Source organism: Leptopilina boulardi, unplaced genomic scaffold, assembly GCF_019393585.1.
Source record: "Leptopilina boulardi isolate dan_hultmark-lab unplaced genomic scaffold, ZJU_Lbou_2.1 LbouV2_119, whole genome shotgun sequence".
Lineage (NCBI taxonomy): Eukaryota > Metazoa > Arthropoda > Insecta > Hymenoptera > Figitidae > Leptopilina > Leptopilina boulardi.
The window spans coordinates 227,197-245,220 of NW_026137662.1; the positions used below are offsets into that span (position 1 = coordinate 227,197).

Here is an 18,024-nt window from a genome sequence, read left to right on the forward strand (position 1 = left end):
TGAAAATAAAATATTGAGGGAAATATATATGGAAAATTCAATGTAATTAAATTCATTTCAATAACTGACAACAGTCAATGGGAATTCTATATAATATGGTGGTAACCGTCCCATTTTCGCCGATTCTATTGAAATCTGTATTATCCAGCTTCTCTCATTCCAAAGAGAAGGAGAGAATATGAGAGGGGTGAAGTCTACCTTAACGTAACCATACCTATATGAAAAGCTACCGCACATTACCACGTGAGCAATTCGAAAACTTATCTGGGTTAATGGGCAGCTCAGAGTGCTTCTCTTCTTTAAGGATGACAATATTTTTACCTATATATATATATATCTATATATTCTAGAACAATTAAACGGAAAACTATAGAAACTTCTAGATGAATTCTCAGTTAATTAGGTTCATTGTATTTTTTTTCAAAACTCAAGGAACCACTTTAAAGCTCAGTTCTCTTTTTTTCAAACTTTAATCACTTTTAATATCTGCTGTCGAGGAGGCAATTCAAGCTTGAATGTCTTAATATTAAATAAGTCCTGGCATCACTGCACTACTACAGTCGAGAAGGAAACATGGTAAAAGTGGAACGTATTGCACACTTTCCTAAAGTTCTGTCATCTACTACAAATACCTCCTTAATACATTATACACAAATTCTTATTCAATTTAATGATATTTTTCTTAGCAATTCATTTTACAAAAATTAAAGGTAGTTAAAATCGAAAATAATTTACCGACAGTAGTTAAAATAGTTGGCAATTATTACCGGCAGTTGTTAAAATCGATAGCCGTTATTACCGACGGTAGATAAAATCAATACCAATTATTATCGACAGTAGTTGAGATCGACGATAATTTATTATCGACAGTAGTAAAAGTCTAATGAAAATAACGATTGCCGATAATTTTAATCAACGTTAATTATAAACGACAATATTAATCACTAACGATAGTTTTAATTCGATGACTAGAACAAAAGATTAATGGCAAAACAATCAATAAAATAAATGAATAAAATTATTTTTCACCTTAGTTTCATTCCCTACTCGATAACATGTCTGACTATAACATCCGTTTTCTACTTAGAGCGCCGGATAGTCTTAAATCTTCATTGACGTGAAAAATCGAAGTAGAAAATGCACATTTTAGTAAGACATTTATACGTGCCAGTGTCGCCCAGAAAATATATGGCCTCTTATATTTGAGATACTAGTTCCTTACTTTTTTTCTTCTCGTCTACCACCCCTGATGTAAAACACTTGTTGGAAAATAAGTTTACATTATATTACAGGGGGGGGGGGAAACAAATGATTCAAAAAATTATTACTTCGAAATATAACAAATGTAAATATTCAGTGGAATATTTATTTACAGGAGAAAAAATAAAAGATTAAAAATAATCCAATAAGTCAAAGTTTTTAATTTTTTATAAAACCTACAAAAGTATAATTCCGTGTATTATTAAAAATAATTTTAAAAAAATATATATTAAATGGCTCTTGTTAAGTTTGAATTAGGGTGAATTTTTATGCAAAGAGAAAAGATATACTACTTTTCTTGGATCATTAAAAAAGGTGATTTAGGGTAATGTGTAACTGGAACGGAAAGCGTTGCCCACTTATTCCCGGGAGTGAGTGAGAAAACTCTCAAAAGTACTTTAACAAGTGCCGGAGGTTGAGAACCAGTGAAAACTCGTCGAGGGTTCGTTGCCATAGCGACATGCTACTCGGACACGTCGTAGTCATGAAAGTACATTCAAGTATATAGAGAACCTCGGTTTATTCGAAAATGGTTGGGAACCTATACAACAATAAATGACGTTATATTCCTCTCTATCTATATATTAATAATCATTTTCGCCAGTATAATAACAGTAAGAGTTTTATAGTCGCAACGAGAAGAGGAAAAAAGAGAGAGAACTTTTCGCTCATATATGCGGGGTGAGTTGGCAATATCAGGTCATGCTTTTATAGACTTGATACCGGATTCTCCAGTCAATTGTGCTACCCTCGCGGGTACAATAATGCACAAGTTTTCCTCGACCTTCAATTGACAGCGAGAAATACAAAAGTCGCTGAATTTAAATTAAAAAATTTTCTCAATATTTTTCTATTGACAATATATTTTCATTCACATTACACAGACCGACAAAATTTTCACCTTCTTCAGATAACGTCTTTTTGAACTTTTAGGTTAGAATATCTCGAAAACCTGTGTTATCGACAAGAAACAATCACATTTTCGACGAGAGAATTTCACGAATAAAAAATGCGAATAAAATGCGTTAATAATAAAATTTCTGAGTCAATTTACCGATCCTGTTTTTTTTAATTTTATTGAGTAATACTTTTAAATTGAGCTTTTTGAGAAGCTTGCAAACATCTTGAAAGCTTCGTTATTTACTCAGAGCATCAAAGGTTGTGCTCGAAACAATACTTAGATGGAGATACATATATATTATGTCTTTGAAATATTTCTAACTATAACGAGGGGCAAATATATATAAATTAAACTTTTTCGATCTACTTTATAAATAAAAAAAATAATTAAAGAATTATTTATTTATTTAATTAAAAAAAAGGAAACATATTATTTTAGCATGAAAGTAAGCACTAGAGTTGAATGAAAACACATTCATTCAATTTCTTCAATTTATTTCGATATAACAAAAAGAGGACGTTACTTCAAAAGAGAAAAAGTAGCATCTTTAAATCTAATTCTCTCGATCGATTTAAATAAATCAGAATAAATGGGACTTACTGAGAGAGAAACAAAGTTGACAAAGACAAATGTACTTTCCTTTTCGTCACACAACAACAGGATATAACAGAATTCGTTACAAATTTTCTACAGTTTTCTACAAATTCTAATGATAATTTTTTTACCTTGTAAACTATAATAAAAATTGGAATCAAAAAACACACACATAATTATATAAAGTATTAGAGAATCAAAATTAACATTTCCTATAATTCATTCTCTCAAGTAGAAAATTTCTCATAAGAAATCTTATCAGATTGAATAAGGGAATGTGTTCAAGGACACAAAAACCTATTTCAACGTGCGGTTGCAAGCTCAACAAGTGTGGGAACGTCAGATTTAAAAAACGACGAGACCCCTATTCTTTTGATCTTCGACTCAAGGACCATGAACAAAATCAACTTTATACAAAAGTCTAAGATGAATTATCTCACACTTATCTACTGGAGATAAAAAAGAGAAATCTCGAAATCTCCACTTTTTTGCATAGTCTTGCGACTAATTAACCATGTATGTTAATTGCACTCTTGAAGCTAACAGACGGGAAAATCAGTATCAGTCTGACTAAATATATAATTATATGGTTCGACTGAAAAAAGGACTACAATCTTTTCACAGATGAAAAATTATAAAAGAATTTGTTATCAAATTATTTCCGAGTATGATAATGATATTGAGATAACTAAACAATTAGAGTTGATAATAATAATAATAAAAATAAATAATAATTTATTTAAAGTACCAAAATTTCCACAACCAGAAAAAATTTCAAATCTGTATGAAAAGACTCTCCTCAAATTTGAATATTTCCAATTAAAATTAATTTCTTTTTTAGGAATGCAGCTTATTTAACATAAGGAAAATACTATTCAATGGAAGAAAAAAGAAAGAAAATAAGAGAGAGAAAATAAAAAAAGAGAGAATGATTTGAAAATTAGGCATTGCGGATATTCATCAGAAGGCAAGCTACAAACATTTCCCTTTCTCCTCATTTTTTTTTATTCCCATTTTTCCCTTTTTATATAACAACCATCCTAAAAAAAACTTTTATTTGTAGTTTCATTAAAGCACTCTCACACAAGCGCAAATAAAGGTATTCAATGTGATGTCAATTACCAGCTAATTGCTCTCAGTACACGTCGATATCTATTCAATGAGTTCTGACTTTGGCCATGACGTCACGTGCCCATTCACTATACAACGACACGATGAAAACTGCTTGACTCACAAACAGATTTTGCGTGTGAAAAAGAAAAAAATATATACAAAGACATATAATCCGCAAAATGAATCGTCACTAACTGTTAAAACCACACACCCAACAATTTTTCTCACTCGCATCTCTTTCAGTGTATAAAATGCAAGGGTTTTGCTAAATTTCTACCGTCGACAAGTTACTTCAAAAAAAAAAAAATATAGGCATATATAAATTTTAAAAATACTCTATATATGGAAAAAAACGTTTAATAAATAGAGTACATTGGGAGTATTACAAAGAAATATTCCAATCACATTCCTGGAATATTCCATCTCAACATTCAAAGTATTCTAAAGGAATATGACAAACATATTCCTGGAATATTCCAAAAAAACATTGGAAATATTCCATCCATAGTCTAGGAATATTAAAATATCTGACCTTTGGAATATTAGAAAATATTTAGAATATTGTAGAAAATATTTCATTGATATTAATATAGGAATATTTTCAATTAGTTTCGCCCCCTCTCTCACCCCCGGTAAATATTCTCGCGGTTTAAAGAGAGATTTATATTAAGTCACATACACAATCTTCAATTTTCCTCTTCCTAATCGACTAAATACGTTTTCTCATAGCTGAGCGGTCGACGAGAACTGTATACGTATAGATGGTTGAATTCCTAAATAGTTTGCTCAAACCCCCTTACCCTTACCCCTTAGTACCAAAACTATTGGTTCTGAATCCCGGATCTGTTCGGCAAACCTAATTGAATACGGGTTCCTTTAATTATTAACCGTCTAACGTATATATATACAATATCTACTCATACAATTGCAGCATTCATTTTCATGTAATAAAAAATAATTCAAAAAAATTTTTTAAGTCAAATTAAAAGATTAATACTCCTAATGAAGTACTAAAAGAATGTGAATGAAATATATTGAGTATTAAAATAAATTTACTGAAATTATTTTTAAATTATAAATTTTAATTAAATATATATATATATATATATATATATATATATATATATATATATATATATATATATATATATATATATATATATATATATATATTAGAACTCTGGATGCTGCACAGACGAAATCTAATGAATTTTACAAAGAATGAATAACAAGATTCGTCCATTTTACTTATTTAACGAACAAAAAAAAACACTACTGTTATAGTTATTAAATTTCCAAGCTAATTAAAAATTAATTTTTAACCATCGTTGAGGAAAAGGTGGAGTGAAATATATATAATATATCTGATATTTAACGTGCAAGCAATAAGAGAAAGAGAGAAAAAAACGCGGTTTGCGTATGAAGAAGAAAAATAAAGATAGATCTGAAAGTTAGTTGAAAAAAATCCCCCCGGAAATTTGTGAAGCGTGCATGGTACTTTTCAAAGTAAATTTTTCGGTGAAGGTCTCTCTTTTTAATGGAATTGACTCATGTCTGGTGAAATTGTATTTTTCACCCCGTTATTTATTCTTTTTTTTTCAACGAACACTGAACCCACAAAGAGCATCATTAACGTTACTAAACGAGAGTAATATCGATCGTTACATTGACGTGAATGTAGACTGATAACAAACAATTTTATAAAAATGAAAAGTAAACAATGATTAATATCTCTTTTTATATACCATAAACAGACATTGTGTTAATCTATAAAAAAAATGTTTTCACAAGAAAAATAATCGCTCATTATTATTTTAAATATTATATTATTATTTTATTTATTATTAAAATACGAGTTAAATAATTATTCGAATTAAAATGAATTTTTTCTCATTTAAATATTCCTGGAATATGAATGGAATATTAGAGATTTTTTTCACAAATATTCTGAAATATTCCAATATGGAATTTTTTATGAATATAAAATTCATGGATAGTTTACAATTTTAAGTAAAAATAAAAATCTACTTGAAATATAGTATTTGAAATGAATATATATCAAATTTTTTTTTCCTAAGTAACACAATTGGACGAGAAATAAAATTTGCTTATGCAATTGTGGTGTATTGATTGAAAAACAAATCCCGCTTGAAACGCCAGGAAATGGAGAATGATCACAATAAAATTTCACTATGAGACTTATTTTACGAAGGCTTAAAAAAAGCCATCAGAATAGATATATTCAACCTTCAATATTTATTCATTCATTTTGATTGTTTTTCATTTTATTTTTTTGCACCCTCTCCTCCCCCCCACACCTACCAAGGATTAAATTTTAATGCGCGATGCAATCTACCTAAATAATCCAAGAAATTTTCTATTTCATATTTTGTTTTTGTTTTTATCATTTTTTAAGCATGATAGGGAAAAAAATGTCAATAATTAACAAGGTATATAAAAACGCAGCTTTGGCATATTAATCCTTCAAATTAGAAGAAAAAATGTTTAATTATTTTTTTCAACAAATTTTAATTATTTCAAACAGTTTTTTTATTCGGTATATATATTTTTAAATTAATCTCTTGACTTTTATCCTTAGCAAAAAAAAGAAGGGTTTAATTTTTAATTAATCGTGACTTGCATATTATTTCTCGTTTTACATATATATCTCTTTTAAATTAGTGAGAATTCGTTCACTAATTTAAATTAGTGAAAATTTGTACTAACTTTGGTCACTTTTCACTTACACTTACGTAAATATAAATATATATTACTAAATTAAATAGTAATATTTTACTAAAAATATTAATGAAAATTTCTAGTAATTTAAATTAGTAAATGAATTGTCACTAACTCAAATAATTTAGAGTATACATATAAACGAAAATTAGTATAAATATTTGAGAAAAATATATAAAAACGAGATGACAAAAGTTTCCCTCTTTTTTGTGGGAGATGAAAGTTAGTTGCTTGTGAGTGTAGAATTAAAGCCGAGGCTGTTAAAGTCTTCAACAAGTTTGAAGCTCGCATATCTAAAGGGACGTTAAATATTCTGGACACAGGCGCTAAGACTTGTTAGACTTACAACTACGACCGCTTTAATCTTACATTCCCAAAACCACTCCTAAAATTTGTAATCCCGTCTTTTGTGTTAAAAAAAGGTATTTTACTTATGTTGGTTAAATTGACATTTTTGTTGTTGTAAATTTCAAATTTAACTAACGAGTATAAACATTCATATTCCATTCATATTAAAATAAAAAAGAAAAAATATATATAAATATAGAAATTTTAATTTGCTATAATGAATTTTGAAAATTTACGACTATTGTAGTTTTCAGTTTACAAGACGACGACGCAGACACAATTAATTTTCAGTATTTCGCTTTCATATATATATTACTGTTACTTAAGATATAAGTTAGTGCAATTAAGCTGAGTAAATTGTGCACTGCAGATTTCAAGTGTCTTCATAAATATTTCGTAAATAGCAAATAAATAAAGCACTATATATATATATATATAAATTAGAAACATTATGTTTTATATACTAGAGAAAATTATGATTATATATTTCAATTTATTAATTAAATTCCCATATCAATTTAAAAGAATATTTCAATTATATTCTAATAATATTCCAATAATATTCCATTAATATTCCAACAATATTCCAAAACAAAATTAGTTTTCTTTCGTTAAATTAGTATTAGCGATGAATGAAAATCAATTACATACTTTCAATACAATTAATTTCGTTTTATTTTTTTTAAGCCGAGCCAAGAAGAGAAAATGACTTTAATTTTGAAACAATATTGAGATAAGAGTGAAAGCAAATGGAAAACAAGCGACTTGGGGAGGGGGGAGGGTGCTAGAAAGTTAAAGCTATTGAAGCAACTTGATGAGTTCCGTTTCTGATATAAAACTCAACGAGCAGAATTCTTTCTAAGCATATTGTTCTTATCGGATAACTCCTTCAATCGGATTTTCTACTACTTTTCTTTTTTTTAAAGTACAAAAGGGTAATTTCCGTCTTTTCTAAGGAAATTGCCGACAGTTCTTTTTAATACCGGATTTCTGCCCTTGTCCCCCCTTTTTTCCCCCTTTTGACAATCCCGTTTCACCTTATTCGACGATAACTGCATTCAGTTTGCCTGGGCGTTTGCAATGTGGATAACGATATAACCACGCGCACGAGGCAAGTTTATAATAGTATCCACGCAGTAAGAGGGGGCAAGGGAGAGAAACTGGATGAGCACGACCTTACAAGTCACCTTCCCCGAGGCTGATGATGCTGAAACAACCTCCACAGATAACACAGCGAGAATGAAACTTCGACTCTAACAAGTATTCCCCAATAGTTTCTCCATGGATCCTATATAGAAGGGGAAAAGAGGGGGTTGGTCTAAACCAAAAAGGAGAGCAAGTTTCAAGAGATGTTTCATCCAAACTCAATTCCCTCCCCTCCTGAACACTAATGCCTTTCACACAAGTTATACTCCTCATGAATTAGAGAAACAAGTTTCGACCATAATGCAGGGAAAGTGTTTTTCCTAACGAAGAAATGACCTCACAATTCGGAACAGAATAAGTTGTAAAAATCAACTATTAGAATTTTCATTCAACAAAATTGGTACTTAACCGAAAAATCATTAAACAGAATTTCTAATTGATAGAATTTTCATTTGTCTGAAATTGCAAATGATCGAACAAAGAAGAATTTTTTTCTGAATTTCATATTGTTTCGAGATACATTAAATATCTTATATATTATATAACAAAAATGACATTTTTATAGTGAAATCGATAGCATTTCTGCAAACCAGACTATATTCAATATACCTATGGAATATGCGACCATATCGATATATACATGAATTTAAGGTTCTGCTGAATTCAACTTTCCCTAAACATATTCAACGACTCAGCAGATTTGAAAAATCCAATTTACAATGTTGATTTATAAAGACAAACAGATAATACAAAATAACGTTAATAATGAAAATTAATTAATAAATATTTATATTATATTATTAATTAATTAAATTTAATAATATATAATTAATAATAAAAAAATATTAATGAAAATTATTTAAATATCTTCCATTTAAAGTCTAATAAATAAACTATAAAATTTAACATTATTTATTAAACTTGTACATATCGTGTTCAGAAACGACAAACCAAATTCTCTTTGAGCAAATTTACAATATTTTCACATCCAAGAGATTTTATCCGAGCGAACGAAACTTTTCCTATTAAATATAACTCTCAATGTGACTCGTGTAGTAAACCTAATATATTCCACTGCGCACTGGATTTTTAATTTCCCCCCCCCCCCCCCGCTATATAGGTAATATAAAAACCCGTAAATGAAGTTACGCGAAACATTAGTAATAAAAAAAGGAATTCTCCAAACTTTACAAGACACGCAAATAACTTTTCTTTCCTTATTATTTCTCAATGAAAAAAAAAATTAATTGTGCTAGTACATTTCAATATTTTGAAACAAAAATATATAAATATTTTATAAAATGAAGCTTTATAGAGTGTGTAGAGACTATATGTATATATATATTTAACTAAAGACTGGCAACTGGAGTTGACATTAATTGCTTTGGGGGCCATTAGTAATCCAAAATGTAGAGAACAAGAACGTTATTCACCATTAGCATTAATTCTAAAACACGCGACACGAATGCCTTAATTCAATTGCGCGCAAGTCAAGTAATTACATCAAGATTCCTTGAAAGGATAATACATTATAATTCGGTCAAGGGAAACAATTATATTTTTAATAATAGAGGTCGGTGAAGTTCATATCGATTACGATCATCCAAAATTTAAAAACCAAGATACTGCATGACCAAAACAAAAAATTACAAAAAACTTAAAAAAAACATTAAACTTAACAAAAAAATAAAGTTCAACCCAAACTCCATTAGAAAAACACCCCCAGTATAATCCCTTACAATGACAATTTTCTAAAAAATAAAAATTTCATTACACACACAACATTATACCAAATTCTAGAACAAAATACAACTAAAAGTGTAGAAAAAAATTGACACCCCCATAAAAATAGGCGACACACCCCTACTAAATTGTCAATGTAAGGGATTATACTAGGGGTGTTTATATAATGGAATTAGGGGTGTTTCCTCTACTTATAAGGGGATGTCGATTTTTTTCTACACTTTAAGGTGTACTTTGTGCAAGAATATGCAATAAAATCGTCTGCCTAAGAAAAATTGAATTTTTTTAAAATTTTTTTTTACGAAAATCGCTTTAATGGTCATAAAATTGGTGTTCCTCTACTCGGATCCGGCTGTCAATTTTTTTCTACACTTTTAGGTGTATTTTATGCTAGAAAATGCAATGAAATCGTCTGCCTAAGAAAAATTGAAATTTTTTGGGAGTGTTTTTTATGATTGTGGTTGACTTATGGGTCGTAATAAAGGTCTTCCTCTACTTGTATTCGGCTGTCAATTTTTTTTCTACACTTTTGGTTGTATTTTGTGCAAGAGTTTGCAATGAAATTGTGTGTGTAATGAAATTTCTTTTTTTTTTATAAAATTGTTAATGTAAGAGATTATACGAGGGGTGTTTTTTAAATGGAATTGGGGTTGAACTTAATTTTGTTGTTAACTTTAAGGTTTTTTGAAGTTTTTGTAATTGTTTGTTGTGTTTATACAGTATCTTGGTTTTTAAATTTTCGATGATCGTAATCGGTGTGAACTTCACCGACTTAATAATAGAGTATATTATATAGAAAATTCTATATACATTAGAGTAACATTTTTCTCTTCATAATTATTAAGTTTATATGTATACTGTTTAATGTATAACAAAGATGATTTACATAATTTTGCATATATTCAGTTAACTATATTGTGTTAATTGTTTCAAGCGAGATCAAAATATGAACTCCATTGTATATTATAGTAACATCCTTTTTTAACACAACCCCATATATAATATCACGAAATATTCCCTTTATATTCTGTTAGGATGTGGAGAATATTCCAAAATTTTATATTTATTAATATTTGATTTATTATTATTTTGGTATTATTTTTATATTAATATTATGTTAATTATTATTAGTTTAAAGTATAATTAACACAAGTAGTGTTATTTTGGTGTGTTATTTTAAAAATTTTAATTAATATTAATCAATTTCTTGGGAAACATTCTTTAATAAATAAAAGGAATAAATAATTTATTAGAATTGAATTAATAAATAAAATTTAACGCAAAAAACTGTTTAAGTATGAAGATAAAATTGTTACTAAATGTAATATTGAAGATTTATCTTTATGCCATTGAAGATAGTATAAAGAAGATAAGGAGTAGGAAATCAGTAGAAGAGCTCAATGAAACTGACAGTAGAACAAGTTGTATGTAGTCAGGCATCCTTTTCTGTATACCCTTTCTCCTTTTATATATGCTAACAATAATTTTATTATGTCTACTATTTTTTCCAAAACTAACAGAATTTGTTTTAAAACAAGTTTAAAATGGAATATTCCATTGAAAATATTCCTGTGGAATAATTGTATTCAATTTCAATAAATTGAAATATTCCAACAATTTTGGTACACGGAGAAAAATGGAAAAACGAATAAAGTAACTTTTACTACTTTAAAAGTAAAATTGGACCTGTCCGAAGTTTCTGCGCATCTCTGGCAACTTTTACTCCAAAAATAGTAAAATTTACTTCAGAAATAGTAAAAATTACTACGGAAACAGTAAAATTTACTACAGAAATAGTCAATTTTACTATTTTTGGAGTAAAAGTTGCCAGAGATGCGCAGAAACTTCGGACAGGTCCAATTTTACTTTTAAAGTAGTAAAAGTTACTGTTTCTTTTTTTCCGTGTATCATTTAAATATTAGATGAGGAATTTTTTTTACCATTTGAAGTGAATTGAAAATAAATGAATAATATTATTTATGGAAATTGACTCTCAGTCTCTTACCTTGAAAGGCAGCTTCGAAGGTTGTTTTCTCTTCAATGGGATTTTGGGCGAGTGTTGTCGCTGCTATAGTGAAATATCCGAGGATTAGGAAGAGCCAATGGCGGGTGGGTCCGAACATCGTACTACCCATAACATGTACTCGTTACTCTCTCACGTACTTCAAATGATTTGATCCACTCTCCTGCAGCTCATCGAATCCAAAGGCTGTGTTTAAGTCACACAGCACTTATGTGAGATGTCTTGTGATATGCTTTTATATACAGAGGGTTTCAGTCCTCCAAAACACTTGAATTATTATTATTATTATTATTATTATTATTATTATTATTAATAATAATAATTTCTCCGTGATACGATGCACTAAATATTCCCACTTTTTTTCAAGTATGAGACAACACCACCTGTAACACACAAAAACACACACGCACACATTATTTTTAAGTGGATTCGAATAGCGTGAAAATGCGGGTTCGATAAACGAGGAGTTATTTCTCTCGATAACGAGGATCTAGAGCTTTTCGGTTAGAAGATATGCATAGGAAGAAGAGAAAAAAATTATTCGAGGTTATTGACCCCAAAAAACCGCGAACCAATTTCTTTTTTCGTTCCTCAACATCTAACATAGAAGTGACATCCAATAAAGTATGAAACCAATTTTACCCTTCTGTAACCCAGTATTTTCATATACGGGGTGATTTTTAGGTTACGGATTTTTATCTTCTAACCAAAGTAATGTTTTTATATAATTTTATTAATTTAGAAAGGAAATCTTCTAAAAGAAACATTTAAAATTAAAAGAAAAACTAATAAATTAAATATCAAAAACCTTGCGAAAATTATACATAAAAGTTATGTTTCAAATAATTAATAATGTTTTATCAAGTAAATGAAATGGTGTCTAAAACATATTTCCCAGACACATTTCTATGGAAATGAAAATATTTCACAACGTGTTTAGTTGAAAATTTGCGAGTTTATTACTCCATATAATTCACGTTGTTCATTGTTTCGCATAAATTTAATTTCTATGTGTATAAATATATATGTGAATATGGGTTTTTCTTCTATATATACATATATACTATAAAAGCATTTTAAACATTCCAAAAGCAAATAAATGTATTGTAAATACACTTTACAATGCATTTTTTGTAATTGAAAAAATATTTCATTAATTTCAGGGTTATAATTAAAAAAATGTTAACAAAATATTGAATACGTTTATAAATTACTTTTTTCAAACTATGTACAGATAAACGAATAGTGTAAAAATTAATTTGCACAAACTTCTTTTCCCATGACAAGCGTTAATGAAATGTTTAAATTCAATTTGTGCGCAGAATAAAATGACTTTTTTCTGAATGTCTTACAATATCGTATATATGTATATATACCACACAGTTTTTTCTTTGCAAAAAAGAAGTTTGCTTTTTAAACTAATTAAAATGTCATTTGCCACGGTAGAATGAAAATCTTTCTGAATAAAATGAAAGTTCATCTGCTAAAACATTTTATAAAATATTTTCATTAAAAAATTATTCAACTGCTAATGGAATATAAGAATTATTTCAAATGCCAAAACTAGCCAAGCAGCACGTGATATTATTTTAATATTACGGTGTAATATAGCAGTAATATTACAATTCACAGAAAATTAAAAGGCATTTAAATAAGCTGCAACGCTTATTATTTTAATCCAATTTTGCTTATTTTAATCCATTTTGGTATTAAAATAAGCAAAATTGGATTAAAATAATAAGCGTTGCAGCTTATTTTAATGCCTTTTAATTTTCTGTGTTTCCGACGTGGTACTTGGGTATATTTTCAAAATTTTAAATCCAAAATGCGGTTTTGACTAAATATATTTACCCAAAAAGCATGAAATAAATTTTTTCCTAGCGTGTATAGGTATAAGAATTTCATTTAACTACATTGTGCGGGGCAATATTGACCCCACTTTAATTCAATCCCCAGGGGGGACAGGGGATTATCATATTTGCAAGTGAAAAGTGTTATTTTGATGAATATTGGACACTTTACTAATAATTTACAAGTGCCTATATGATTTCGCATCAAGGCATATAACGATCACATTCAAGGTACTTAACTCGTTACTTCGGCCCAGATGCATTTAACAGCGCATCTCATTCTATACATATAGAGTATATATATGTATATATAGTTACCAACGTTATTTCATCTACTCAACAAGCTCGTAAAATCTCAGATCGAGGTAAATACACTCGGGAAAATGAATTTTGACGAGGAATATATATCTACTTTTCAATTAAACTATATACATATATATATGCTCCTTAAATAAAACAGGAACATATTGTCTCGAAAAACAAAAACCGTCAGAGAATATATCAAAAAAACACGAGAGAGAAATAAAAATTACTTTCAACTCGAAATCTTGAAGAGAATTTTTAAACTAAAATTACATTCTGATGATGAATAAGAAAAGAAAGACTTTCAACCCATCTTAGGACCACACAAATTATTCACATTTCCTTGTCTGTGAAATAAAATTAAAAAACTAATTTTTTTTTCACAAAAAAATATGATTAGAATTTTAGAATTCTACTATGGTTGCGAATAATAGAAAATTTTTTTATAATAATAATAAAAGTGTGAGTTTATAAATATTTCGGAAAATTATATCCACGTTTCTTCGTTGGAAGCGCAACAATTGCCATTTCCTCTAGAGACAGTGAATTGTCAGAAAAACTCACAGACTGATGAATAGTTTGACGCCCTACAAATAAACGCGGAACATCGTTTTTCCGTTTCATTTTCTCCTCTGTCGACAATAAAAACCAGTTATTAATAAATGTATATATCTATATACACATACATATATATAGAGGGAGAGAGTACTGCAAGGAAATTCATTCTGGCAAACGTAACGATCTTTCACCGAACGTGACACACAATAAAATCAAAATCCAATAACTAAATTTAACCTGTAACTTTCTACAATTCCCTAAATGTAGATCATAGTCCAATAAAATTAGTATCGCGCAAAAAAAAGTAATAGTCCAGAAATATTTAATATTACGCCACCGGAATGTTTTGAAAATAAAATATTAAAATATTTCACAAGAATATTCCAAAAATATTTTGAAATATTCTTTTAAATTTCCTATGAAAATAATATTCCATTCAGAGTTTGAATTTTTAATATTTCATGGAAAAATGTTTTTTATTTCGAATATTTTTTTTATGTTTAAATATGTAAAATAAAAATACCTGAAAATGCGTCCCTTCATATTTTAATTAAAGTTATACATGTATAAACGAAAGGTTCCAATTAGGTAAAATAAAAGAAAAATTTATTTTAATAAAATATGAGGGCATATTTTCAGATACTTTAATTTTGAAATTATCAAACACTATAAATATATTAAAATTAGTTTGAAAGAGAAATTCTTGATTAAAACAAAAATTTTGTTTCCTTCATATAAAAAAAAATCCGTCTGAAAATTCATCTGTGTGCGATAGATAGTCTTTTACAGGCGGAAACCTTTGTAATAGAATGCCCCAAACATAAAAATGTAATGTGACACTTGAGTAAAGTTTCTTGCAAAAATGTTTTATCTCCTTTAATTAATATTTGCTCTTCCACACTATGTGTCTATAAGAAGAATAGTCTATTTCGATATATAGAGAACCTAGAGCTTAAAGGCGTCATCAATTTCTCTGTTGTTTACATTATCGCGAGCTGATATAATTACTAGTGGTCTATTTTATATATATATATATATATATTGCGGGTTATCATCCCTTCCCTTAATAATCAGAAAATCGATTCTTCTACTCGCGCTCTTGCAAAAGCTTTTTGTCGTCTTTAACCAACTCGGTAGGGATAAAACCGTGAAATATTTTCTCACTCGATTTGTCATCAAGTCTTTTCTACAGATTTTGCAGTCGTAAAAACAAAAGTAATTGCTTTCATAAATCTTATTTAATCACTATATAAATGTAGAACTAATTTTCAACTTTTTTTTCATTTTTTTAAATCTTTTAAATAAAAATAAGTAACTATTTGATTAATTTTTATCTTCTACAATTAGAATTAAATTTTCTTTAAAAAGGGACAATTTGTTTCTTTTCTACTAAAAAAGAAACAAAAACATATTATCTTATTAAGTCTTTTTAATTTATATACATTAAAAACAAGTTTCTGCTATAATGCCACCTTTTTAAAAGCTCTTTGGAGTTTCAAATTAAAAGAATCGTGTTTCTAAGTGCAAATATACACTCAATTTTTTGTTTCATATTAAAAAAACAGTCATGGTGATTTAAAAACATGAGAAAATTTTTTTTAAAAAAAACAAGACTTTGAAATAACAGAGAGTTGAAAAAAATGTTTCAAGGGCTCTGAGAGTTTCATAACCAATTTAATTCGTAAAAAGGCAATGACACTACAAAAGCAATGAACAGTTCAAAAGGTATAACAAAAATCAAAGGGTCTAAATATCACAAGTATTTATTTTTAAGCCTTTAAGCTCTAAATTGACAAAATAATTGAATCCGAAAAAAATAATTAGAATTTTTTTTTATAATGAGAGAGATAAAATATTTTTGCAATAAATTTTATTCTATTCAATAATTTTAAGAAATATATAATATATTATTATACGACAATTTCAGGTCTTAAAATTTTATTTTATTTTTTAAATTAAGCCAAACTAATTTTATTTCAACCAAGCTAATTTTTTTTTTTATACAAATAAATAGTTATTTATCTACCACAAGAAAAAAATGTATTGAGCTGAAACAGTAAAAACATTTACTAGAATAGCTATATTTTTTCTTATAATATTAAAAATTACAGCTATTCTAAAATAAATGTTAACTACGAATATTTTTTTCTCATAATTTAATTTATAATTTTGAATATTCGCAACTAAAAAAATATTCACAAAAAATACATTAAAAAAATTCCTAGCGAGAAACAAGACCATTTTAACAAAAAAAACCATAGTGTCTCAAAAAATTGACTCCCAGTAAAAAATACGATTTTATGCATAAAAAAATGTCCTATGCAAAGAGAAAATAATGCCTCGACTCTATGTACACATCTAAACGAAGATTGTTGCCGAGAAACGAAAGAACAACCTTGTTTTATCGATTATCATTGATGAAAAAGCACACTGACCTTTTTATTTAGCATTTACAAGTGTCGCTTTTCTCATAAGCGACACACACAATTCGCCATCTCAGACTCAGAGCACTGAAATCCCCGGGAATAATCCAAAGTTCACCAATAATAAAAAAAAAGACAAAACAAAACTATTTATCCTTGGATTTATATATGCAATACATATACAATAACCAAAGAAAAAACAAGAGAAACACTTTTATCTAAAAAAAAAAACACCTTATCACGTACACAAGAGCTTCCTTAAAAAGGGAAACACGTTTATTTTATTTTTCTTTTTTTCTATTCCAACACCCCACCTAAAACTAATTTTGCACACGAATCAATAAAAATCGACAGAAATAAATAAACAATTAAAATACAATGATAATACACACGTTCTCGTGAAAAACTGACGCCGGATTTCGCGAAATCGGATCGTAATCGCCGGCCGGGCCGGTGGTTTTAATCGAACTGTGGCTTAAGAGCGACAGTGGCGGCATCGGGGGTTAAAATCGAGAATAGACGAACTAAACCGAGGGTGGCCGAGTGCGCGCGCAATTTTGAAATTATAGTAACCAGAGGGGGTGAAAAGGAAGGGATTGACTAGCAAAGTGCGATGAGGGATAAAGAGAGGCAGAGGAGGGGAAGGTAAAAAGAGAATAGAGAAGGGATGAGAGTAGGGGAAAAATACGAGAGCGTGAATACGAAAGGGGGGTTAAAGAAATATATATATATATATATATATATATACAGGTGAAAAACAGAGAAAGCAGGTTGTAAATAGAACACTATTTAGTTACACAAGAGACGTAAGTTGCCCGAAAAAAAATTTTCTTTTGTATCTCGAGAAAACTGTCGCGATTAAGGTCTGGGTTGAGTGTTTCTCTGATTCTCTCTATTTTGTAGAGCGGAAGGAAGCTCTTTTACAAGAGGGATGAGGGGAAGGGAGGGGCAACAGCCTCTGTTCAAGGGCTACGTTTATTTTTTTTTCACTTTCTCTTTTTCGTTAAAGCATCACGACAAATT

At 28.6% G+C, this 18,024-nt stretch overlaps 1 protein-coding gene across 1 annotated transcript in view; it reads right to left on the reverse strand.

Moving 5' to 3' along the window:
• LOC127283820 (pikachurin) overlaps window positions 1-17,487 on the reverse strand; it is an 84,850-nt gene extending 67,363 nt beyond the window's left edge. The window contains exons 1-2 of the mRNA XM_051308915.1: window positions 17,014-17,487; window positions 11,850-12,250 (exon numbers count right to left, since the gene is read on the reverse strand). Coding sequence (XP_051164872.1) covers window positions 11,850-11,979 — 130 coding nt within the window. The 5' untranslated portion in view covers window positions 11,980-12,250; window positions 17,014-17,487. The remainder of the gene's footprint in view (window positions 1-11,849; window positions 12,251-17,013) is intronic.
• Between the last annotated feature and the right edge of the window lie 537 nt (window positions 17,488-18,024).